This window comes from Sebastes umbrosus, chromosome 14 (assembly GCF_015220745.1).
Source record: "Sebastes umbrosus isolate fSebUmb1 chromosome 14, fSebUmb1.pri, whole genome shotgun sequence".
Classification (NCBI taxonomy): domain Eukaryota; kingdom Metazoa; phylum Chordata; class Actinopteri; order Perciformes; family Sebastidae; genus Sebastes; species Sebastes umbrosus.
The window spans coordinates 25,853,091-25,880,107 of NC_051282.1; the positions used below are offsets into that span (position 1 = coordinate 25,853,091).

The 27,017-nt window shown below is 39.3% G+C and overlaps 1 protein-coding gene across 1 annotated transcript; it reads right to left on the bottom strand.

The window, feature by feature from the left end:
- Positions 1 to 11,280: 11,280 nt before the first annotated feature.
- On the bottom strand, positions 11,281 to 14,030 carry socs3a (suppressor of cytokine signaling 3a). The gene is made up of 2 exons (XM_037793046.1): positions 13,707 to 14,030; positions 11,281 to 13,175 (listed from the first exon to the last, which is right to left on the bottom strand). The coding sequence occupies exon 2, from the start codon at positions 13,042 to 13,044 to the stop codon at positions 12,427 to 12,429; it is 618 nt and encodes a 205-aa protein (XP_037648974.1). The 5' UTR covers positions 13,045 to 13,175; positions 13,707 to 14,030; the 3' UTR covers positions 11,281 to 12,426.
- Between the last annotated feature and the right edge of the window lie 12,987 nt (positions 14,031 to 27,017).

Consider the following 27,017-nt stretch of genomic DNA (forward strand, 5'->3'; position numbering starts at 1 on the left):
CTGTTGTTGCCTGTTGGACTTGACTTTGCCATGTTATGATTTGAGCATATTTTTTATGCTAAATGCAGTACCTGTGAGGGTTTCTGGACAATTTTTGTCATTGTTTTATGTTGTTAATTGGTTTTGAGTAATAAATATATACATACATTTGCATAAAACAAGCATATTTGCCCACTGCCATGTTGATAAGAGTATTAGATACGTGACAAATCTCCATTTAAGGTACATTTTGAACAGATGAAAAAAATGTGTGATTAATCACAATTAAATATTTGAATCGATTGACAGCCCTACTTTCAATGCATAGATGTGTGGAAATGCATATATCTGCACACACAGCCCAGAGCAATACACTTCACATAGACTTCTGCATTATTATGGTTTCCATGGTGAGGACATGCTGTGCTGCGTAATGAATGAGGACAGTATTAACGTCAATTATGTCACAAGCACCGTGACTAGACAGAGACATACCCTTTTTCCTACAGTATCAGTGACTCTTACACACACAGTGGTGTCGTATTATAGTCCAGCACAGGACAAAAAACGTCATAGCACTAGATTAGATTAAAAGATTACGTTAAGAACAAACTGTTTTGTCAACAAATGTCAAAGTGTATTAAAATAGAACTGTTCATGACTCAGAGGAAAGTTATGCTTTTTATAATCCCAACATTCAGCACACCAGAGAGAAAGGTATCTCTGCAGCAGCTGTACTCTATTGCTGCTTATAACTTTGAATGTGCGATAACCAAAGATAGTCGACAAGTGTTTTCCACTCAGAGAAGATGAGCAGGAAGTGAGTCAGGGTATCACCACAGCGGTGCGTAGCAACAAGCTTGTCAAACACCCACATTTTTTTTTACAATATCTGTTCAGTGTTATTTGACACCTGATCACATTTTTTGTGCAGCTCGTAAATACCCTACTGCGTATGGGTGCCCTGTGTTGTAACTAATGATGGCTTTGCACAACGTATTGAAGTATCTGGTGAAGTAACCATCCACCAGAAATACGTCATTTCCCTCTGTTCACGCCTACTGCTACGGTACACCAGGCTGCCTTTTTGCAGCGGTGACTCAGAGGGTGTTTCCCGGCAGAGCAGGAGGACTGTTAGGGATTTCTCTTCAGCTGACATTTGTTTACTTTCAGTGCCAGCCTGACAATTACAAGCAATCCAAACGGTAATTATAGTTTCTGGAAATGCAGAAAAAGAAAGAAAAACTGTGTAGTGATTTACCTGAAGGGTAACTTCACGACATGATGAAATGAAAGCAAAACATACAGCCTTATCTGTTCACACACACCACTCTTTTTCCAGTTCATTTCGCACCTTTGCACCAGCTTAATGAATGGTTTGCAGTGTAAATCTATGATGTGCTGACTATTGTTAGCTCACTGTGTACTGTAGGTGTGTGGAAACACGCTGTGACACAGCCTAACTGCTGCTATCGTGTGACTCAAAATTGGATTTTTACGTCAAAGCCCATCCTCAAAAAAGGACAAATTGTGCAACATGTACCAAATCACCAAGGAAATCTAAATATCTCAAAGTGGCCTGTTGGTACTTGTGTGACTGGTTTCCAGTAAAACTGTAGGCAGGTTTTCACGATATACATACTGTATACAAAACAGGAACTTTAGTAAGATTAACACTTTTATGACTCGAAGCATTTCTACATGATTCCATCTACAAGTGACGACTTGTGAAAAAGCACTAAATTACCACTTAAAAAGTACACTCAGTGGCCACTTTATTAGGTACACCTGTAACATGTATTGCAATCCAAAACACCAGCTCAGCCATAAATCTACATTTATTAATAACTTAACTATATGTTCATTATTGAGGTTGTAGTTTGCAGGGGTGTTGAACTGGACTGTGTTATATTGAAATATGATAATCACGTGCAGCTTGGGGCAAGTCATAGCACACTGACACACTGACAGCTGTTGTTGCCTGTTGGCTGCAGTTTGCCATGTTATGATTGGAGCATATGTTTTTATGCTAAATGCAGTACCTATGAGGGTTTCTGAACAATATTTGTCATTGTTTTATATTGTTAATTGATTTTCAATATTAAATATATACATACATTTCCATAAAGCAAGCATATTTGCCCACTCCCATGTTGATAAGAGTATTAAATACTTGACAAATCTCCCTTTAAGGTTCATTTTGAACAGATAAAAAAATTTACAATTAATGTGCGATTAATCGTGATTAAATATTTTAATCGGTTGATCATTATCCATCTTGGTTATAAATGTGATATTGCCTTTGAAATTTGGATTATATACTAGACAAGGATAAAAAAATGTATTTTTTCCTCTATTGCATCTCCATTTACTCTGGGATGGTAATATAAATAGGTTTACTTACAATGAGTTCATATTATTTCCTTACCTTTGAAAGGAGAGCAGAAATATGCATATAAACCTCATGGTTGAGGAGCTATTCCTGATTAGGCTTATGTTATTTTAGGCCTTTTTTTTCCTAGGGCTAGAGCTTAGGAGGTTATTGTAAAGTACCTCATGGAAAAGTGAGTCCTAATCCAATCCTAATATTTTTGTGTTCTTTGTTTATTGCTTTCTTGGGATCTGTGAAATATAAGACTAAAATAGCTATGAGAACTGCCAGAGGAGTTCATGCACAATACCGTCAGTGGTTTCTAATTTAGTACCATTGCCTCATATTTATTCCTGCTTGGTCTGTTTTTTCTCTGCTTGGACCCCCCTCTACTGAAGCAAAGCAGAGCAGATATAACAGTCCGCACAAAGAGCTGCTGAAGTGGCCGAGGATTCAAAGCTCAAAGAATACCGTGAAGTGCAGATTTATGGTATTACAGCCCGGCAGTGGAGAGAGGAGCACAGGGAAGTGGAGTGCTAACAGTAAATGTGGATGCCTGGAGGAGGAACAGGAGGAGCGTGCCCGGAGAAGAGTCTCAGGGGGTGGGACTTTGCGGGCCATGGTGACTCACTGCTGCTCCCTGGTTGGCTCTCATATCTGGCATCTGGAGCTCATTGACAACGACTCCATGGCAACCAGCAGTTGTGGAATTGTCAACAGACTGAGAGACTGGAAAGACGAGCGGGAAGCAGGCTTTTCGCTGTTTCTCCACCGCGCGCTCAACAGGGCTGTCAGCATAAGAGTGTGCTGAGGTCAGAGGGAGCAGATGAGGCGAAATGACCAGGCACATACAGTAACTTACAAATATATATCAGGATTCAGTGAGGGTTGTTTTTCCAGATAATAAAGATTTAAGAGTTATTTTTGCTACTGTAAAAAGTGAATGCAGCATAATAATAAATGCTAAATACCCCCTTGGGGACTCGCTCATGTGACTGGCTGAAAAGGAGGGAGACATCTGATTGGCTACTTCACAAATGACAAGAAGTTTGTAAATGCAGGTTCAGCAGTTTGTATCAACTGTAAAACTGCAAACATAGCCCGGCCTTTTATTTGCTTCAATCACTGAACTCAACAGGCGTCTATATAGGACGGGCCTTTAATTCCTTTCACACAAAACTCGTGCTCAGCACAGATGGGAAATACTATCAAATTGATTATTTATACCAGTACAAAGCTATCGAATAAGATTTTAATTATGAATCATTCATTTGATCGAGCAACAACGCTCATTTTACAGCACCGGCTTGCCAACACAACACCTTCTTTTATCCTGTTATAACCCGGCTGCTCAGTGGAGGTGGACCGCACGCAATGTTTCGGTAAAGTATTAATAATAATTTGAATGTCAACGTTATGAATGGACCTTCAAACTATTTGGCGGGCTACAGCCCTACGAGCCACACAAAACTATTTTGAATTTGATGAACGCGGAAATCGGACCGACCAGCCTATTATTTTATTTTCTAGACCGCTTCTTCATTTAAATTATTTTCCTGTTGCAGAAAATTGGGCTTTATTTTGTTGAATTTATTCACTGTGTGACCTACCATTGAGGTAATCAATATGTAACCCACTCCTGGGTAAATACACCTCCATCTAGGTTCAGAAGGAGCTACGTTTTGAGTGCAATAACCATAAACACAAACAAATTCAGTTACCTGCAACTTTAGTTTGCCTATAAATAACAAAACAAATGCAACATTTACATGGAAATTTAAAATAATGAGTCAGAGTGCACTTACCAGCACGTAACTGGCACCTTCACCACGAAGTTGTTAATCTGGCTGTTTCGGTGGCAGGTTCCTGGGAATCGAGCTGGGCGGTTTGCCATCCACTGGAACCATTGGATCTTTCTTCACTGGATCTCTTCACTCAATGAAAGGCCTGAGGAATCATGTGAAGGGCAATAAATTAAGATAAAAACCGGCACCTTAGACGATCTTGTGGCTTCATTAGGGAAATATTTCACCATCAATCGGATAACTGCTCGACTTCAATAACAGTTTTGAGTTTCCTACTTTTATGAAGCACAAGGTTGTTAACTAGCAACCACTTCTAGCTCAGAGGTCAGCAACCTTTACTATCAAAAGAGTCATTTTAGGCAAAAAAAAAAAGAAGAAATATCTGTCTGGAGCCACAAAATATTTGAGCATGGTGATGAAGGTAACACAGTTTAGAGTCCAGTATATAGTATATAAATGTAATGCAGTGAGGGACAAAGAGCAAATGTACTACGGAGTATTAGGGCCACATTGCTTGCTGTTTTATGAGCCTCTGTGTCTTTTTAAAAAGAATTATGTCTGTAATTTAGTGTTTAAGTTCCTGTCAGACTCAACTTTAGCTTCCATCAGTCTTTGACAAATAGGCATCTGGTCAAAAACGTCATGGGAGAAGATGCAAAACATGCTACCTCAGCCCTGAAAAAAAGATACGTCTATGTAAATTAAAGTCCTGAATCAAAATGTAACTGGAATTGTTTTGAATATAAATGGATTATCGGTTTATGCAAAATTATCTGACCATTTACGGTCACTTCTGTTTGTTTGGGTTTGGCTATATTTAACCGTGTGTCTCATGAATACCTAGCCAAAGTTCAGTCCAACCGTCCCATGAGCTCCATCCTTTTATTGACCTATTGCGCAATATTGTAGAAAAAGTAGATAAACAGGGTCTCAAATAAGCCTATCTATGTAAGCAAGGCAAAAAGGCTTAGATCTAATCTTCTACAGGTTTTTACTAGTTTAAAGGTCACACAGTATTTTGTAATGTTACTTTTAAGAAATCTAATATAGCCGATAGCAAAAACATGTTTTTGCTTGATACCAGTGAATGTCAGCAGATTACAGAGTATTTATCTTATAAAGGGACTTTTTTTTTTTACATCTCATTACTATCGAGTTTGACACATCACACGGCCACATTCAAAGGGATTTTTATTACAAAAAAAACAAGCATAAATGAATTTCATCAGACATGACACTACTCCCTTTGCACAAATAGAGTTGTTTACATTGTGTGAGTATACTGTTTGTGTATTACGCATTTGTTTGAACACGTCAATAATTTGTGACGTCAACCCGAGTCTACAAAATCCCACGTCCAAGAGGCTGACATGAATGGATTTTCCCAGTCGGCAGGTTGTATTTAAATATATAAATCCAACATGACATTAGGCGATTCACTGTGCTATAATTAGTCCGGCTATGTTCAGGGAAAATTGTCTAATTGTTATACAGCCATGGTATCATTTTATAAAACCATTATACTTTGAAAAAAAATAAAAATACCAAGGTAATCTTGAGGTAATATTTTAAATATGGCAGATTAAAAGATATTTATTGCACATTTAATAAGAAAAGTCCTGCCTGGCCAGATAAGGCTGATAAGTAGTTTTATAAATGATGATATCCAGAGACATTCTTTCAGGTTAATACCCTTAATGATATAAAGTATGTCTTTATAGGAGAAATTACAATTGTTGACACCTACTATACATTAATAAACACTAATAATGTCCTTATAGGTGCTTACAACTACATTATAATGTGTTATAAACCATTTATTAAATGTTTATGTAGTGATTATGAATGCTAAATTATCAATTCTCATAATAATCCAATCAGAACTAATAACAAATTTTACTAGAAAGTAAAAATATATAAAAAAAAAAAAAAAGTAAAATGAATTAATCTAAAATCTGTTGATATTAAATTTGGATAGTCAATTGCTGATTCAACTATCGAGTTAAAAAACATACGTATGTTATATGTATCCTGGAGCTCCCCTCCCACTGACCCTAACTCCTATTATAAATGATATCAAGAAACACTCTTTCAGTTTACACGAAGCATAAACAACTGTATTGTAGCCAAAAAATGGTGTGTTCAAATGTTATAAAGTTACTTAACTGACATTATAGACTCTTTATTTTAAGCAATACTGATGTACTTTATAAAAAAAGTTTCTACTTTGCCTCGAGCGGTCTTTATATAAATAAACGTTCTTAAGAAAAATAAAAAGAAGGAGTAACCAGGAATGTTATCTCTCCACCAATCAGTTCTGTTCTGTGCTAACTCTGTGACAGGTTGAGTACAGCTGCGGAGAAAACACCGGCACTTCCACAGAAAAACCTGATGTGGGAGCTGTAATGGTTTCAGATGCATGCTGCATGGTTGGCTGCGGGTGCTGCTACAATGACAAATGGCTTGTGTGAGCAGCGCTCTGACTCTGCACGGCTTGTTCTCTAGAATCACATGACCGGGGACTACCAAAGAATTTCTCCTGAGCTGCGCAGCAATAAGCCAGCATGCTTTTAATAGTCCTCTGCCGAAGGTCAGACAGGTTTCAGCTGGATAAGTGTCACAATGCCTTTGAAAGGTTATTGATGTTCTTCTCTTTAAATACCTCATAACACTACCAGAGCTGAACTCACTGACAGATACTATAAACTAATCATCACATAATAAACTGTACAGAATCATGTGTTTTCTCGTGCTTTCCCATCTATCTCCCTTACGTGTTGTTTATACATGGAGCTCAGGCACTAAATGGCACAAGAATGACACAGTAAATCGTTATTTCCCGTGAAATAAGAACGCCGTTCTTGCTTTTGGTGTGTCATTTGTACACCATGTAGTACTGACTGCAATGTATATGCATCCGCATAAATATGCTACGCTCAGAGCTAGTGACATAGAATAAAAAAGTGAGAAAGAAAAACTGCTTATTGTGAGTGGGAGAGGAGGTTATTGGGTTCAACAAACACAGGACTTTCAACCATGGATGTATTAAAAGAACTGGTTACAGCGTTGGAGGCGGGCTCCCGTTCATTCCTATGAAAGTTGCTTAGTGGCGCATGATGCCAAAATGGCTCGTTTTGCGACTGGAAAAGTACTCGAATCTTCCGGCGATCTTCCGCATCCACCGGGCCCATGGAGGAGCAGGCGCAGTAGCGTCCGCTCGGTCACATGGCTTGGTAACGGGGTTACACCGTCACGCTGTCGCCACGGCTTGCCAACTCAGCCTCCCAGCCCTCGCTCCAGCCTCAATCTGGGTCTCATTCTCATGAACGAAGGAAGGTAAATAACTTTGGATTTGGCTATTAGTGCATTTCACAACTTTTAGGACCTAATGATTTAAATAAGGGCTATTAGAGTGTTCGTACGGGGAAGTTGATTCACCTCAAAAAAAATGATCCGCTGAGTTACAGACGTCTCTTTCCCAATGTAAGTCTACGGGGAAAAGTCTTTTTGGGCCCAATGTCATCACGTGACGGACACAGAAGTTGTAGTACCACCGTTTGACCACTATGAAAATTGGGATCAACGACCGGCGCTTTTCCTGGGGGGCTTGGTTTCAAATAGTAGACCGGTGTTCATGTCCCAAAGTGTTGTTGAGTGATTTTTGAAGTTGCGTTAATGACGCTCTGTACTTCTGTTACGTTATTTCCGTACGTATTCTACTTTGTTTACGTACTTATTTTAAGCCCAACCATGATATTTTTCCTAAACCTAAGTGCGACAAACAATGTTAAGTGGTCGCACACATCCAAAACCGTAGTAGGCCGGTGCTGGACCAGCAGAAGACAGCAATGAAAAATGTAGAAGAAGGTCAGCACACCGTAGCTCACTTTAAGTGCAATTTATTGGTACATCTTTGTTAGGGAGTTATCCAGCTGGGAGGAGACGGGGAAGACCCAGGACTAGGTGGAGAGATTATATCTCCACACTGGCCTGGGAAAGCCTCGGGATCCCCCAGTCAGAGCTGGTTAATGTAGCCCGGGAAAGGGAAGTTTGGGGTCCCCTGCTGGAGCTGTTGCCCCCGCAACCCAATCCCGGATAAGCGGTTGAAGATGGTTGGATGGATCTTTGTTAGGGCACGGGGCCGCGTAACCTACGTAAGGTACGTAAGCTATGTAAGCTACGTAAGCTACATAAGCTATGTGGCCCCGTGCACTAACTAAGATGTGCCAATAAATTACACTTAAAGGGAGCTACAGTGTGCGGACCTTCTTCTTAACCTAAGTGTGGCCAATTACCGTAGTTTTGTTGCATGGCGTAAGAATGACACACAAAAGAGACGTACAAATGGCCACGCAAAAAGGCTAAAATGCATCCTCACGACACGCGTAGATAGAGTTGATCAAGAGTGATGTTTTTTTAATGCTCGGCAGTTTTGTTGTAGTCTGCACTTATTTGTTATTGTTACACACAAAGGAATGCATTCAGTACTTCCAGCCTCATCCTGCACTCATCTCCTGAAACCAAATTCAACAAGAAAAATGATTCATGATGTTTCCAAAAAATCCTCAAATTGTTTAGTTCTGAGTAATTAAAGGGGGGGGGGGGGGTGTTGTGGTTTATAAGGAAATAGTGTGACGCATTTATAACTGGGCATCTGACTCTGTGTTTCAGTGGAACCATATTGGTTCCACATCAAGACATTACTGAGAAAAAAAAAAAGGCATTTTTTTCTGGACCACTCACAGAGCACACATCACCTCAGAGACCCCTTATCTCTCTGAAACCTCTTCAGGAAACGACAAAGTGCTGTGGAAGCAGGTAGAGCAGGAGCGGATTCCCGTAATTATGTTGGATGTGGAGGGTTATTGCAGATTCCCGTTCATCCATCATTTTAGCAGTTTGCCGTAAATGTGCACGACGTTCCAGGCTGTAGTGGCTCTTAATGTTATGTCGAGTGAAGAGATGAGGGATGTGTGCTTTCATGAGGAATAAAGATGCCACATCTGGGGGACAGTTCATAAATAAGTCGTTGTTGAAATGTAAAATGTTTTGTTTGACATTTGCTTTTACTTTCTTCTTTTTCTTCTGACCTTATTAAATCACAATATGTAGAAAAGTGTTGACGTGGTTATCCTTCCCTTTGCCACAAACTGGGCTTACAAAGGTCACAAAATACAGAAACGACTCTAAAGCGTAGTTATTACAACAAATATGGAAATATTTCATGCTTCAGAGGTTCGCAAACCTTTTCTGCAGGGCACCCCGGGCCTTTAGTAAATAAAAAATATCTTTAAGCCCAGTACAGAACATCAATATTTAGCCTCGCCGCGGCCCCCCTTTTATGACTCTGGGCCCCCCTTAGGGGTCGCACTCCCCAGTTAGGAACCACTTTATACGGCAAGAAAAGGTACAGTATGTTATGCTACATAATGATGCCTGAATAAAGTAGGACTGTCAAAGTTAACACGATAATTAATATAAATTAATTTTAACGCCACTAATTTCTTTAACACATTAATGCAACTTTTAGGTTATAGCGGGCTCAGTTTACAGCTACAGTGAAGATACTGGTATCATATACAACAAGAAAATCTAAAGGAATCCATTGGTACCAACCATGTCATACTAGCTTATCAAGAAGGAGGTTAAATAACACTAATTAGCGAGGAAAAACTGGCATGGACATTTTCAAAGGGGTCCCTTGACCTCTGACCTCAGGATATGTGAATGAAAAGTCTCCCCTTTACAGACATGCCCACTTTATGATAATCACATGCAGTTTGGGGTCAAGTCAGCACACTGACACACTGACAGCTGTTGTTGCCTGTTGGGCTGCAGTTTACCATGTTATGATTTGAACATATTTTTTATGCTAAATGCAGTAGCTGTGAGGGTTTCTGGACAATATTGTAATTTTTTTATGTTGTTAATTGATTTCCAATAATAAATATATACATACATTTGCATAAAGCAAACATATTTATCCACTCCCATGTTGATAAGAGTATTAAATACTTGACAAATCTCCCTTTAAGGTACATTTTTAACAGATAAAAATGTGCAATTAATCGCGATCAAATATTTTAATCGATAGACAGCCCTTGAATAAAGTGTCCATAACAGACTTATTTGAGATTTGGGAAGGATAATGTTGCATAAAAAAAGCCCTGTCAACACCAATCACACATATATATCATATAAAAATGTTTTACAGCAGTTGTCTCTGAGACCCCGGGTTAGAAAAACTGCCAAATTAAATATTTCTTCTTCGATAAAAGTCAACAAAAATAGGTTTTGGGAGGTTTTTTTTAGATTTCAATGAGAACGAGACAGATGAAAACCAGGTACTTTTACAAAGGAAGAGGGCCATTTAGCACAGGATGTCTTGTTCTAAAAATAAACCGAACAATTATTCCCACTTGACGCTGCGGTATAGTAGACTGTGTGCAGGTAAACAGACAGTCTGTCAGACAGACATGTTGTTGAACATGTTGTTCCAGTAGTGAGCTGGAAGCACTCAGCTCGATTACTGGATAAGGTTCAACGGTAAATAGGACTTCTCTTTGAATTCTTTTGCTATGAAGCGGATGTTGGTATATTTTTACCTGAGTAGTTGTGTACAAGGCGGGGACTTTTCTGAGAAGTTGTATACTTGTCATTATGTGTGTGCATGTGAGAGCGTGAGAGCGTGTTGGGTCACGCTGACACCTACAGAGAATCGGATGAGTCACACTAGACTAAAGGGCTGGTACTTCTCTAGAAGGCTGGATTGTTATATTTACAGTTCTGCTGTATTTTGTCTGAAGCAGCAGCAACAATGAGGTGTCATGTTTGCTCTGTTTGAAGCTGCCTTCTAGGAAACTTATCTTTAAAAGATAAACTTTAAAGTTCTAAACTTATATAATATATTGAGATATGTTTAGTGTATCTCTGAAAATGCAGAAGAGCTGTGGTTTTCCCAATCTGGTGTTGAGGCAGGAGGCTTAAAAATTAAAGAGATACGAAGAGAACGAAAGTACCCAAACTTAACTTAAAGATCCATGAATAATAATGTGTTTCACTATTAGTCAGTTTACTCTGCCTGTGGAAACAAAGTCATCACAAAACAAATCAAACAGCCAGATCTCATTTCATAGAAAAATAGTGCTCTTTTTATTATCATAAATTAATGAAATGTCCGTACAAATATAAATAAGTGCAAAGTCGTTATCAGTCTGCTTGCTTCGTCAAACAAAATATCTTCAAGCATCCACAGCCGGAGGTTTGGCTGGCTTTATAGTACATCTTTATAAAAGACAGCACAAAAAAAAAACATCTGCACTCATGTAAACTCATGAAAATAAGATACATTATTTTGACTCTTCTCCTTATTGGGAAAAGATCATGTTTAATACATTCATTTGCAAGCAATGGCGATCCTGTCTGTGCCATGAATACTACCACATCTTTTGGTGCATATATATGTATATTTCTTCACCACTGAAGGCATATTAAGCAGTGGTGCTTTTCTCTCAAGTAAGATCTTCTAGGATTCAGTCATGATGGTGCTCCAACAAACTGTTTTTTTGGCGTAAACCTTTCCTCTAAACAAAATATCAGAAACACGTCTTCTTTTCCACATTTTAAAAAAAGTTTTCCCATCGTGTCTGGGACAAATATGCACCCATCACTCATTTTGTACTCTAAAAGTTTCCATTGTCTGTGAATTTCCAGCGTGGTCAGAGATCCCAGGATGCTGGACGGACGTGTGTGTGTGTGTAATACGTCCAGGATTATCATCAGAGGTCAGCAAAAAAAAAAAGCCAGCCTGACCGTAAAAGCCAGGTTGGGGCTTTAATGGATGGATGATTTTCTGAGGCTGTGGTGTGTGTGTGTGTGTGTCTGTGAGCTCGACGGCGTCACAGCACAGTTTGGTTTAGCAGCAGCAGCAGCAGAGGGAAGCTGTGTGTCATCAGATTGCAGACAGCTGACTGTGAGCCTCACTTCAGTTTTCAGTAAGTTGTAAGTCATCAGTGAGGCAGAGGAGGACGATCTCTCTTTTGCCAGATTACAGCAGTGCTCTCTCTCTTTTCTCTTTGTGGATCAGTCCTCAATCCAGAGTCTCTTCTGTGAGACCTGCACACATCTTGTCAGTACTCCTTTTCACAAGCTCCATCTCTTGACTCTGCTTCTCCTGAGACACAACACGTGTCTTCGATGGTCAGCTGCGCTGAAACCATCCAGTTTCTTTATAGTTAGCCCCTTTCAAGGGCATCAGTCCAACAACGCCTCTTAGATAGGAGCATCGTACTCCTGGAGGAACTCCTTAAGAGGATGAGGAAGCTGTTCTCTTCTAGTAGAAACGTCCAAATGTCCATTCACTGTTTTCCTGCACAAGTGCTGCAAAGTGGACAAACTGCAGGCGAGAGGTCTGATGAGCTCCAGGGGGATCTTCTCCCCTCCGGAGTAAATGTAGTACATATTCCCACTGCGAGTGTTCCCTTTGCTCTGAGGCATGTAGAAGTGGACAAGCTTGAGGACGCAGTCAAAGTGGGGGACGGACTGAATGTTCTTAGGGTCCGTCTGCAGGTAAAAAGAGGAGGCGTCGCATTGGATGCGAAGGTTCTTGGTACCCGACCCCGTCTTGACACTGAGGGCAAACAGGTGCCGGTTGTCGGAGCTGTCCCGGACCACAAAGGTGCCGGTTGCCTCGGACGCCAGCATGGCGTTGGCCTCCTTCCCGTTGATGGCGCCCCAGTAGAAGCCGCTCTCCTGGAGCTTGTGCAGCGTGGCGAGCACCATCTGGTACTGCGTCTTGGAGGTGAAAGTCTTGTAACGGTGAGGCAGCCGCATGCTGGAGTCCACGAGGCTGCTGCTCATTGCGGAGTCAAACTTGCTGTGAGTTACCATGGCGCTGTGCCCGCTCTCTAGGTAGCCTGGGGGGAGCTCTGGGCGCCGTGCAGACAAAGAGAGACTGAAGAGGTGGGGTCAAAGTGAGGTTCAGAGAGGTGAAGAGGTCACTCTGTCTGGAAGTGAGACACCTGAGGAGACAAGGAGAAGGGGAGTTTAGTGTGGAAACAATGACACTAGTTTGAAAGTTTAACACAGAGCAGTTAGTCATGTTGAGGTAACACTCCTCAGCTCCAGCAGCTCTACTGGAAACTATTTTTCCAGATGTGCAAGCTCTTTAAACATCCCTAGTGATGATGGGGGAAATTGCCCCAGAGCGCCATGACTTTTTCTTTTTGTCATCTACAAAGAAAAAACTGCACAACTATATCCTCTCTCCTCTGTCTGCTTGAGAGGGATTTTAACAACGTTGAAAAATGCTTCCATGAAAAATCACAGCTATTTCGGGGAAACTTTTTTTTTTTGTGCGTAATTCGCCCTCGGGATTTGGTCAGTTCCAGTAAAGAAATGGTAATACGGATTGCGCAAATGTACACTCCATGCCTGGCTTCACTATCTAAACAAACTACACTTACACAAAAACACATTAAAGTATCCACGTTTATATTGCAAAAAAAAAAAAAAAAGAACATAATGTTTGAGAAAAAAGAACAAATTCTCACCTTTTTCAATCCGCTCCTTTTAAAAGATAAATCCAAGTGTCGGTGGATGATAGATGCGCACAGATGTTCACAGATGTTCACACAGATGATACGAATGTAAAAAAGTTCTTTGGCAACAAACTCGTGAAGTAGTTTTCTCTCTGTGTGTCTCTGTGAGTGACTGTGTGCTCCAGCCCTGCTGAGCTGTGAGTTACTAGTGAAGCAGGTCAGGAGGAGGAGAGCTCTCATTATAACTGCGAGGTGGCTCCTCCTCTCTGCCAGGAAGCCTCTCTCTCTAGCAGATTGACAGGAAGCATGCTTTTTTTTTTTTTTTTCTTTAAAGGATTCCTGCTATGAGAAGCTCCCTCCCCCCAGCTGTTCCTCCAAAACGAAGTTAAGGAGGAGTTCCAAGCAATCATTATTTACCTTACCGACCTAGTGTCTGTCTCTTTAGCGTCTTTAAATAATAACTTTAAATAATACTTTTATTGAGAATTAAAGAGCCAGCTATATATTTATATATTTGGTCATATGTTCTTTTTTTTTTTTCTTTTTTTTTAGTACAAGTTCCGCTTTAGCGTCAACTATGAGGTAATGATTCAGTATCTGTGTAGTGACTGTGTTTCCCAGAAATTCACAGTAATAGTAGCTTTGCATGTTGAGCAGCAGCTCTACCAGAGAGGGCGCCAGATCTTCATACAGCTCATTGACACATTATTTCCCAATAGCAGCAGCTGGTATCCAGGGGCAACAGCTTATTATTTACACATAGTTGTGAAATTGTCTGTCTGTTTTTCCCCCTGCAGTAATTTTTTTTAATAATGCTTATAAGTAGTATCCTCAGATTAAAGATGCAAATGTGTACATTAATATACACTTAGTTTAATTAATTAATTATGCTATTTATTGTGTCTCGCACACACAACTGGCGCCATTCACATGGACTAATAAGACATCAAACATACAGTTTCAGCACTGGAACTTTTCTCAGACAACATATAACATTACATTGCAAACTTTATTTCCTATCCTGAGCTTTATAAATAAAACCTGCTGCAAAAAAAATACCTCCCTAAGATAGAACTTTTAATAAAAACACATTATAATGTAGTTGTAGAAACTTTTCTTGGTATAACAATACACTATTTATCTTGTTATAATATGAAACTTTTCATGTTAAAACGTTATTGTTGTAACATAAATTGTATCACTTTATAACAATATAAGCGATGATCATGTTACGACATAATATGTTGTTATAGCTTGAAATGTTTCAAGATTTAATTTGATAACTTGTATTGTTATAACGTAAAACATTTCATGTTATAACAATATACTAAATTATCATGTTTTAACATGAAAAGTTTCACATTATAACAAGACAAGAATTGTATATTTTTATAACAAAAAAGTTTCTTGTTATAACGTGATAAGTTTGTATGTTGTAATAACGTGAAAATATCGTGTTATAATAATAAACTCTCATGTTATAACCTGATACTGATCTGTATCCTTCCGTACCGATGATATAGAGTAAGTATTTATAGGAGAAATTACAATTGTTGACAAATACTATACATTAATAAACACTTACAATGTCTTCATAGGTGCTTACAACTATATTATAGTGTTATAAACCCTTTATTAAATGTTTATATAATGATTATGAATGCATTTCTTATAATAATCCAACCAGAACTCATTAGAGATTTACTACAAGGTAAAAATAAGTTTAAAAAAGTAGTATTAATTTACAGTTTTTTAGAAAAATCTTATTTTATATAACGTCTATTAACATTAAATTTCATCGCTGATTCAACTATCAGGTTAAAAAAACTGAATTTCCTGGAGGTCCCCTCCCACTGAGGTGACCTTGACTCTTCTCCTGACCCCACCCGTAGCGTAACACTTCCTTTATCATCACTTAATAATAATTTGTATATCAGCATTTGGCTTTCTAGAGGAAGCTGACTTCAGTTCCTCATGTAAAGTCTCTTCTTTGGTAACGTGTGTGACTGATGAGGTGCTCATACTCTCCTCATCATTTCCTTCCCTGCTGACTCAGCTATGACCACCATTAGCCTCAGGTGGTTATTGTGCTGCACATTACCTCCAGGCTAATGGTGTCATGTCACTCAATGTACTCATCATGTAGAAGACGACCTGTTAGTGTAAATCAGTCAATAAAGTAGCTCTTTAAACGTCTGTTTCGACGTTACCGAACCTCGGCTGGGAGCCGGACGGAGGGAGGAGGGGTTGTGGGCGACGGATTGACGCCACAGAGGCTGATGGGTTTTGGTAAAAGCCAGCTGTATCCACAGAGGTGAGTCAGGTGTTGTCTGATTCAGACCACCAGCAGGATAAGAAGGAGGGGGATAGCCTCGTAACAGTCCACTTGTTTCCAGAAAGTCTATTGTGTCATCATCGTGAGGCATGAATTTAGCATCCAAAGTCTCCTCTGGGACCTTAATGCGAGTCAATGAAAGGAAGAGAGGAAGAAGAGAGGAAGAAATCCCCTCCACGTCTCCATGGAAACCACTATGCACATCATTACTGTAAGGCATGCTGACTTGGCTTTTTAGTATGTATACTGTAATTTCCCCAAAGTCAATTACACTCTTTGATAAAGTGGAAAAGTAGGACCTCTAAGCTAAACAAAGAGGAAGACTACACACTACAATGTAGTGTTAATAACTGATGGTAAATAAGCCTATATACTTGAACATCCACACATTTGTTTGTATTTCAAAGCATGTATCTTTTCCTATGCGAAATGTTAAATTAATTAATCTGTATGTATGTTTTATTTTATTAATTATGTTTGCTGACTTTTTTATTTTTTTATTTTTTTTATTTTTTATTTATTTTTATTTATTTTTTTATATATTTATTTATTTGCTTTTTTTAAATTACAATGTTTTTTAATCTTATTACTCAATTTTGAATGATCATTCCCTATGTAGATGTTATTATATGTTATTTTCTGTTTTTCTGTGTTAAATATCTATGAATAATATTCTTTTTCTTAAATAAAAAATATTATAAAAAAAAAAGGGAGGAAGACATTGGAGAGAAAAAAAGACCTGTAAAGACGTCAAGAAATAAAAATAAAGAAACGTAGACGGTGTGTATTTAACCAGAGGTCAACCCTCAAATAGCTGGTTAGTCGAGGCGGCTGACGAACCAAGTGACCTGGAGCTGAGAAAGCTTCCTACTCTGTTTCTGTAAGACGCCACGAGACGTCACGGCGGCCAAACATCTGAGGCTCAGGGTGTGAGGCTTGGCGAGGACAGATTTGGCTCTGTAGGCGACATGTGTGGCTTTTTATTTCTAGTAAGAATCTAAATAGAAAAACCAAAAACATCATTTTTGTTCATGTTTTCTTAGGTTTCTAAATGTGTGTCCTCCTAATCCCTTACAAAAAAGAAGTATACTTCAAGTTTATTTCACGTATATTCCCAAGTATACTTTATGTAATAACTATACTAATATCAATACACTAGTAATATACTTGTAAGTGTACTACTTAAGTACTTATTGGGACTAAATTGGGCCCACTTTTTAATTTATAAAAGTAAAAATACTTTAAATGCAAGTGTAGTAAACTTTGAGTACACAACTACTTTACATCCAAGTTGTATTTTGTACTGCAACTATAATATGAACTTTACTACAAGTGAACTTATAGGTATACTGTTTACTTTATAGTTTACTAGTTATATACTTGTAGCACATTTTTTAGTTTATGAAAGTACACTCTCAGTAATAGTCCAAGTATACTTTATGGATTAATCATACTAATATCAATGTACTAGTAATATACCTGTAAGTGTAGTTTAGTTTATGAAAGTACAGTCTCAGTAAACTACTAGTTTAATAGTTTTTACTGCAAGTATACTTGTAAATTTGTTTTAAAACTTATAGTATATAGCCAATTATACTTTTATGTATACTTTTAAGCCAAGTATATTTGGATTTTTTTGTATACTTGTTGGTATAAGTTAAGGATACTTAAGTATAATTTTGTTAACTATACTCTGATGAGTACATTAAAAGTAAACTGAAAGCATACTGTCTTATTTTATGTTTAGAAGAAGTATACAAATAGCACACTTGAATAAACTTCTTTTTTTGTATGGGATACTCCAGACATGACACACGCTTCAATTCACATGCGAAGTTGATTAATTCAACCTTAGTTTAGAATATGAGACAAGGCCTCGCATGACATCTTTGTTGGTCCAAACCGATGTTTAGTGGAAAAGGCAGCTGTTTAGGTTTTCCCACACTGACTCAGAGATTTACTCTAGCTGATGGTTCCTGTAAACCCGCTGGGCACGAAGGGGGGAAAAGCGGAGCTCTCGACTGGAAAGAGGGGCGAAAAATGTTATTCGACAAAATATTTTGGAGCTGCTCGGCCCAGCGGATTTTCACTGAACAGGGAGATCCTTTAAAAGCCGCTTATTGTTTGCACAGCTGAACACAGTGAGCCCTGAATTCAGGTTGAATCAACACCATCATCAGCATCATGGGGGGTTGAATTAAGAATCAAAATCTGTGTTTTACTGAAACCTTTGAGCTAAGGCTGTCAATTGATAGACAAATCAGTTATATCTGTTCAAAATGTACCTTAAAGGGAGATTTGTCAAGTATTTAACACTCTTATCAACATGGGAGTGGGCAAATATGCTTGCTTTCTGCAAATGTATGTATACATTTATTATTAGAAATCAATTAACAACACAAAACAATAACAAATATGATCCAGAAACCCTCACAGGTACTGCATTTAGCATAAAAAATATGCTCAAATCATAACATGGCAAACTGCAGCCCAACAGGCAACAACAGCTGTCAGTGTGTCAGTGTGCTGACTTCACTATGACTTGTCCAAAACTGCATGTGATTATCATAAATTGGGCGTGTCTGTAAAGGGGAGACTCCCATAGCACCCATTTTCATTCACATATCTTGAGGTCAGAGGTCAAGGGACGCCTTTGAAAATGGCCATGACAGTTTTTCCTCGCCAAAATTTAGTGAAAGTTTGGAGCGTTGTTTAACCTCCTTCGCCACAAGCCAGTATGACATGGTTGGTACCAATGGATTCAGTAGGTTTTCTAGTTTCATATGATACAAGTATCTTCACTTTAGCTTTAACACTGAGCCCGCTACAACCTAAACATCTCAAGTTGTGTTAACGCGTTATCACGTTAACTTTGACAACCCTACTTTAAACGATACTGACTGAATGAGGGGGTGGGGAGGGGAGGGCGGGGGGGGTTTATAAGAGGAAACACTAAACTTTGTATGATTCAAATTACTGAGGAACTGTCACTGATGTTCTGAGATAGTTAGGAAGATTCCTGGCAAATTAGTCAATCTAATTCCTGTTAGCCCAGTATCATTACGTACAGTATAACTTTACTTCCTGCCTGTTCACTACCTGTATGTCTCCCCCTTAATGTCAACGTTTGTCCATTATCGAGCATTTCTACTGACAGCTGTTAAACTTCCTTGTTGGTTTAATGAACGCCTTTTTTCTGTGTGGTTACCAATCATCCAGTAATGATTTCCTGGTAACTCTCTCTCTATCTCTCTATCTCTCTCTCTCTGTTGCTCAATGTCATCCTTTGTGTAATTTGTTTGAATTATGGGAAGTGTCATGTGTGACCAACACAGACGACAAGCCACAAAATCCAGAGTGGCAACACCGTTTTTCACAGTTCATTCTTAACAAAAAATATTCACAAATAAAAGTCCCTTTGTTCTAAAAATGTATTCATGTACTTTGTGAGTACAGTCTTCCCCTGGTATGTGGAGTGATGCCATGAATTCTCTAAAGAACATTTTGTTCAGAGACACTCGTCTTCAGGGTGGTTTCGCAACTGTACCGTGGAGCATTACTGTAAATTTAACAGGGAAGAACACCTTGTTATTATCATTCCTTTGACATTGACACCCGCAGCAGGAAGTGACCTCACCATGCACTGTTAGCGAGCCAAATGATTGACATAAAAGCTCACGTAAAAATCATTGCATTTAATACCAGAAAAAGTGAGATCCTACCATGCACAGTACTAATTGTGCAGTTATGTCAACACCTTTCAACAGACACATGTTTTTTTTAACCCCTGTGTCAATAAACAGGTCACTTCTAAGTGGAGGATTGGAATCGATGATCAGAAAAGGTGTGAAAGTTGGCAGTGAAATGTTGCATAACATGCCGGGCACGTGTCGCATTTTGCATCCCCTCGCTCTATCGCATGACATCTATTTATGGCAGAAAGCCATAAATAGTCATTGCTGTCACAGCTGTCTTCTGGGAAAAGCTAAAAGCAAAACACAGTATCAGTCAAATGTTTTTCTTAATTGTTCACACCCACAAAACTATCCACAATGATCGACAGTCGCAACTAAGTAAATATGAGGCTTTTTCTAACCTTAGTTCACCGGCTGCAACCTGTGTTTTTGATACTTAATCGTATTTTACTCATACAAATAATACTCCTACAAATCATGCATTTAAAATGTAAAGGTTTAGAGGTATTAAAGACAATTTATGCAGAATGATTCCTAGTTTCATGTGATAATATCATTGGATAATTATTATTGAGATTGGAAGCGGTACTTTAATGTGGTGAAGATGGAGCCAATTTTAGCTACTTCATATAGTATTCCACCCACTTGTGCTCGAAGACTATATTTGGTATGATAACGGAAAAAATGCCTTAACATTTGTTCTGATTAGTCAAACGTCTTGAAATTTGGTACAGACATACTTTGGGGAAGTGTCTAAAAGTACAGCTTTGATATTTTTAGATCACATGAAAAATCACACTTTTATTAATAGCCAAAGTCAGGATTTTTCGAAAAATTAGGAAAACGTTGTTTATTAAATGTTTTTCATGTGAAATATCTTTTTTAACACTGATAGTTGATATTCAACTAGTTATGAGTTCATAGATACCAAATACCTGCCTGAATATGTTAGTTTGTTTGTGTTATTGTGTGACTTTGGAGACCAGCAACCCCCCGTGTTCTGCAAGGTAAAATTACAGTTTTTTTCAATGAAGTCTGGTGGCTTTGGCGAGAGCAGAGATGGATACAAGGGCTTCAGTTTCCTGTTGGAAAGGGCTGTCTGACTAAATATACTAAATATAGCGTACACTTAATACTGATATTGATTTTTTGTTTTTAGGTGGGCCTTTCTTTTAGGAGGCTAAAATATGTTTTGCTGCCGACCCCGTCCACAGCAGTACATTGCTTTGGTTCCGTGCGTTAACTCCTGTCTGCTTCTCCAAACTGGGGGCGTGCCGACCGTCATCTACTGTAGGTAATACACTGACTATGGATAAGAACCTCATACAACCCCACTTCAAAACACCCAAACTATCCCTTTAAGGAAAACGGAAATATTCAAGTAAAATAGAATATTGGTGCTTAAGTACAGTAGTTGAGTAAATGTACTGTCAATCACTGTCTTAGATTATTATTATCCCTTGACAATGTGTCCGTCTATCTCACAACAGCTGTGGACCCTCTTAACAGAAGCCTATTCTATTGCCAAGAATGCTCTTTGAATTAATTATTTGATTCCTGATTTCATGACGTACTTTCTGGCATTGTTTGTCGTCGGCCCTGCCAGCAAATGACCTTTCAGCTCCGGGCATCGCTCCAATATTTACATTTCTCCACACTGTGGCTCATTGACGGGGCCGGGGCAAATTCTGCTCCACTCAAGGTTAACAAGAGGAAAAGGAGGAGGAGGAGAGCTTTTGATGCGACAACAGGAGAGCTGTGATAAACTCCCACAGCCTGTTGTCTTTTCTTTACTTCTATTTTCCTGGCATAAGCTGATGAGACAATAATAGTGCTGTTGTGATAAGTTGCAACTGGAAGAGCACGTGGGTCAGTTACCACCATTTCAGCCATGTGACAGCAAGCTGGGAAGTTCAGCCGGGGCTATTATTGAGACCAACATCACAGGACTGACTCCTGAGAGGCCTGCGCTGGAATTTCAAAATCCTCTCTTTGCAAATCACATATAGCTGACACAATTGGGGAAATAACTATTTTAACATTTAGCGCTAACTTGTGAAAACTGTTAGGAAATGCAGAGTATAGCAACGTGTGATTCAGTTCAGTTTGACTGCACAGTCACGGTTTTGAGGAAGAAGCTAAAGAAAGAAGTGAATGTCGCAAACGTCATCAGGGCCAGGCATCCAGTGTGTCATTATTTTCCACCACGAGCCACATTGTGCAGCTAGATGTGGTTGCTAGGCACATGGCACCTCAACATTTACTGGAAAGCTCAAGTTCAAATGTTCAAGATTATAGTGTGTAAATCAGCTGATCCACAGTTCACCACATCTCATTCTGTCTCTGTCTAAAATTATAGAAAATTATTATATTAAATATGAAATAGTCTTAATTGTTGATATTCTACTGGGTGGGAAAGCTATATTTACTTTGAAGGTGCTAAACCACAGGCTGTATATAAGACGTGGGTGTAGTCACCGTGACGTCACCCATTGGTTTGTGGACTGTCGTTTTGAAGCCTCAAGTTTGTCATTTTGGCCGTCGCCATCTTGGTTTTTTGCAACCACAATTGACACGAGAGGGTGGAGCTAAATACAAACAATACAATTAACTTTCATGAGCTGAGAACACACTGTGAAAGGGTTAAAGTTGTAAGACGAAAACACGGACAAAACCCAGAGCGGACAACGCCGTGGTAGCAACCTGTCAATCACAAGGTAGCCACGCCCTAAAGCGTACCCTGCTTTATGGTCTATTTGAATCTATATTTGACTCTGAATTTACTAAATGAACATCATGCTGTATTGAAGAGGACTTGAAACTAGCGATTGAGAACATAAACTCAAGTTTACGATGTTTACTGAGGTAATAAATCAAGTGAGAAACATGGTAATTTTCTCATGGACTTCTACACGATCAGACTTCTTTTTGCAACCAGAGGAGTCGCCCCCTGCTGGCTGTTTTGCCTGGACTATTTCTTGGTCGGACAGGTTGCACCTGTTGCCAGGCAACCACTGGAGACTCCAGAAAGTCACTTGTCCCAACCAAGAAATAGTCCCACACACAACACCTCAGCAGAGCTTTGCACAACGAACATATATTGTGAAAGACAATTATTCGTTCCATTGCAACATCAACGCCCAGCAGCAAAGCTACGCTACGACCACCGGACGTCAGTAAAACATCGGCCTAAAAAGTGGCATACAAAGGTAAAACAAAATAATTTCTTCTCTATTGTCATATTCTACCGAAATGACCTGTGTTGATCAATAAAATATAATAGGCGTTTTCAGTCCAAAATGGCGGCAGTGGCTGTTTTGTCGCTTTGCTTCTATACTCTCTGCTTTGAACATGCTGGTAGGTGGATTTAGTTATCTTTGGACAGAGCTAGGTTAGCAGTTTCCAGTCTTTGTCCTAAGCTAAGCTAACCGGCTGCTGGCTGTAGCTTCATATTTACCATACAGGCATGAGAGTTGGATCACACAATGTTTCCCACAATATGAAACTACTCTTTTAATATCTTTTACTATGCATGAGTCGTGCGAACAAGAAGGAAAACTAATTAACACCCTGAAGGAAACCATCATGTGCAAGATTACAATCTGCTCCCCTTTGATCTATGTGCTTTCCGACAACAAAATAAGCATGTGAGGTCATACCACCATGGCGGTACGAGCTGCATCTGGAAAATGCAAAATCTGCCACGTTCCCCGAAACGGCCAGTGTCCATGATCGTGATCAACTGCCGCCTCAAACATTCAGATTGCATCATGGCAGATAATATGATTGATCCGATGCTGCCCCCCTATCTCGGCTCGCCTGCCACTGCCGCCTCCATCCGTTTATCAGTATCAAATGCTTGGAGACAAAGGGAGCCAATGACATAATCGGGATCTTCAAAATGGACTTTGATTCCCACAAACCCCAGGAATAGCTGGCTGATGTCATTGGGCAGATGGTAATAAATCTGTCTACACTATAATAGCAGGTTGGCTGAGAGATGCTGTTACACACACACACACACACACACCTTGTTTAAATGCACTCAAGCGAGGGCGCACACTGCCAAATAATACATGCAAATGTGCATCATGCATACAGTATTCATACAGAATAATAAGCTGGTTATCCATACGCATCTACACTCATGACCACATGGAAACGCAGACACACACACTTCCTCTATAACACAGTAGTAGTAACTTGATCCTGAGCTGTGCCAGTAAGTCCGACATTTCCGGATAGATTTAGTGTGTATGTGCAACGTTCACACACCAGTTTTGTGGATACTGTCCAGATAAGAGCGCTGATAGCGGCGTGTGTGATGTGTGCCAGGCAGAGGACAGGGACGTTTCAGAAGATCAGAGGGGATTTACCTGGAAGATGTCCTGTAATCCTATAGAGGAGCCAGATCTTGATTGCAAGTTATCCCTCAATGATAAGTCACATTATCCTGCACATGGGAGGAGTTTACTTTTCTGCCAGAAATCTCCTTAGGTTTAGGCAACAAACTTACTTGGTTAGGTCAGCCATACAGACTGTTATCAGGCTAGTTGTAGTTGGTTTTTGCCTAAACCTGTTTTTTTCTTTTTGCCTAAACCTAAATATGTTAGAGTTTTGTTGCCTAAACCCAAATAAGTTGTAGTTTTATTAGCTAAACCTACAGAAGTTGTAGTTTTGTTGCCTAAACCAGTTTTTTTGCCTCAACCTAAAGAAGTTGTAGTTTTGCTGCCTGAAACTAAAGAAGTTGTAGTTTTTTTGCCTAAACCTAAAGAAGTTGTGTTTTTTTTTGCCTAAACATAAATAAGTTGTAGTTTTGTTGCCTAAATCTAAAGAAGTTGTAGTTTTGTTGCCTTAACCTAAAGAAGTTGTAATGTTGCTGCCTAAACCTAATGAAGTTGTAGTTTTGTTTCATAAACCTAAAAAAGTTGTAGTTTTGTTGCCTAAACCTAAATAAGTCACAGTTTTTTGCCTAAACCTAAAGAAGTTGTAGTTTTGTTTCATAAACCTAAAGACGTTGTAATTTTTTTGCCTAAACCTAAAGAGGCCTTTTTCTTTGTGTTTAAAACGTGACATTTCATTCAGTTTTACAACATGTTAGAATGTGTTGCCTTTAAGTTTAAGTTTCACTTTTACAATGTAGTAGGCATAGTAGGCCCCTAATGACCCACATCTATGGTGTTTATAGCGAATGATAACGTCTATTTAATGGCCCGATAACAGTCAAATCAGGTGGTTAGGTTTAGGTAAAGATCAGAAAGCCCTGAAGGCAAACTTTTCCCATGTGCCCTTCCCTTCCACATTGTCTAAAAGGGCCTGACTCAGTCACAGATGTTTCAGGATACTACCCAGGATGCACCAGTCACCCAAAGGAAAGCTTTGATCCTATAGCTATTCCCTCAATCTGTAAATGATTCCACATGTGTGTATGACTGGGCCTTCGATGACCTTGCACGAAATGTTTTCATGGCAAACACAATGAAGTCATATCAAGGGGACTATAAACTGACTGCTAGCCACTGTGACGGTTGAATAGAGCCTATTGTTACTGGTGCAGGTGTGTTTCTGTTTGCAGTGAGCTCTTTCATCTCAGTCATCTGCGAGTGTTTGCTCCCTGGTTTTAGATAGCTTCTAATAAAATTGCAGCTGCATTATTTGTCAGTATATATTCATTAGGGCTGTCAAAGTTAACGCGTTAACACAACTTACAATTTTTAGGTTGTAGCAGGCAGTAAAGTTTTAAAACTAGAGGGAAGATACTGCTACCATAACTAAAAAACCTGAGGAATCCATTGGTACCAATCATGTCGTACTAGCTTGTCACGAAGGAGGCTAAATAACGCTCCAAACTTACGCTAAATTTTGGCGAGGAAAAACTGCCATGGCCATTTTCAAAGGGGTCCCTTGACCTCTGACCTCAAGATATGTTAATGAAAATGGGTTCTATGGGTACCCACGAGTCTCCCCTTTACAGACATGCTCACTTTATCATAATCACATGCAGTTTGGGGCAAGTCATAGTCAAGTCAGCACACTGACACACTGACAGCTGTTGTTGCCTGTTGGGCTGCAGTTTGCCATGTTATGACGTGAGCATATTTTTTATGCTAAAAGCACCACCTGTGAGGGTTTCTGGACAATATTTGTCATTGTTTTGTGTTGTTAATTGATTTCCAATAATAAATATATACATACATTTGCATAAAGCAGCATATTTGTCCACTCCCATGTTGATAAGAGTGTTAAATACTTGACAAATCTCCCTTTAAGGTACATTTTGAACAGATAAAAAATGTGTGATTAATTGTGATTAACTACGGACAATCATGCCATTACTTTGTGATTAAATATTTTAATCGATTGACAGCCCTAATATATATGTATTTATTCTTTTACAGCTCAGTTCTCTTTGTTTCGGCTGCATTAATCCTATTTTGCATTGTAGATGTACGACGCCTACACATTCAAACTTCTGCAAACAGCAACTCAGTGTCCCAGAGAGGCCAAACAGAGGGAGCCAGTGTCTCCACAGCCTCTCCTACGTGTTTCAGATATGTATTCTAATTGCAAACATCACACAGAGGAGCTCAATGGGACTTTTTACTGTGACTCTGACCCTCAAATGGTGATCAGAAAGGAGCACTGAAGGCCTCTCTCGCTCCCTCTCTTAGAGCACTCCCTGTAGACAGGAAATTCTTCTGGAGGCGCTCCAAACCACGTCCTCCTTTTCCTTTCTTTTACTAGAAATCTTGGAAGGAGGGTACAGTCTGTCCCAGCCTCCATCCTGCATGTAAACAAACAATCTGCCTGTTCCAGAAATCACTCCATCTTGTCCATCTAACAGCAGTTGAGATTCCTGCAATGCCTGTACTCATTAAGCTGCACAGTACAATGAGATAATATACAGGACGCTCCATTAAGAGGCGAGATAAATCGTAAAAAGTCCCACAGGGAAAAAAAAAAAAGTGCTTCTTTTCGCACCACATTGAAAAAGTTTCCCAGAATAAGAGCCACCCACAGTTCAATGAATGTGCAGAACACAACAAAAACAACCCACAATACCATTCTCCCACAGGGACAAACAACCTTCTGTCTTGTTCACACAGTTATTCTGCAAGTTCACTACCAAAAATATTGCTGTTGATTCTTCTTTTCCAGTAAATCTAATGGATGTGGCACTCAGACGGCGTCTATCCCTCAACTCGATTCTATTCGGGTCAAATTCAATTCAGGAACAACTACTTAGATTTAAACTTAAGATGGCTGCTTCATTTCTCAGTCGTAATCCAAGGA

Excerpts from the sequence above, each read along its gene's own strand:
- socs3a (XM_037793046.1), bottom strand. The coding sequence starts at position 13,044 with ATGGTAACTCACAGCAAGTTTGACTCCGCAATGAGCAGCAGCCTCGTG.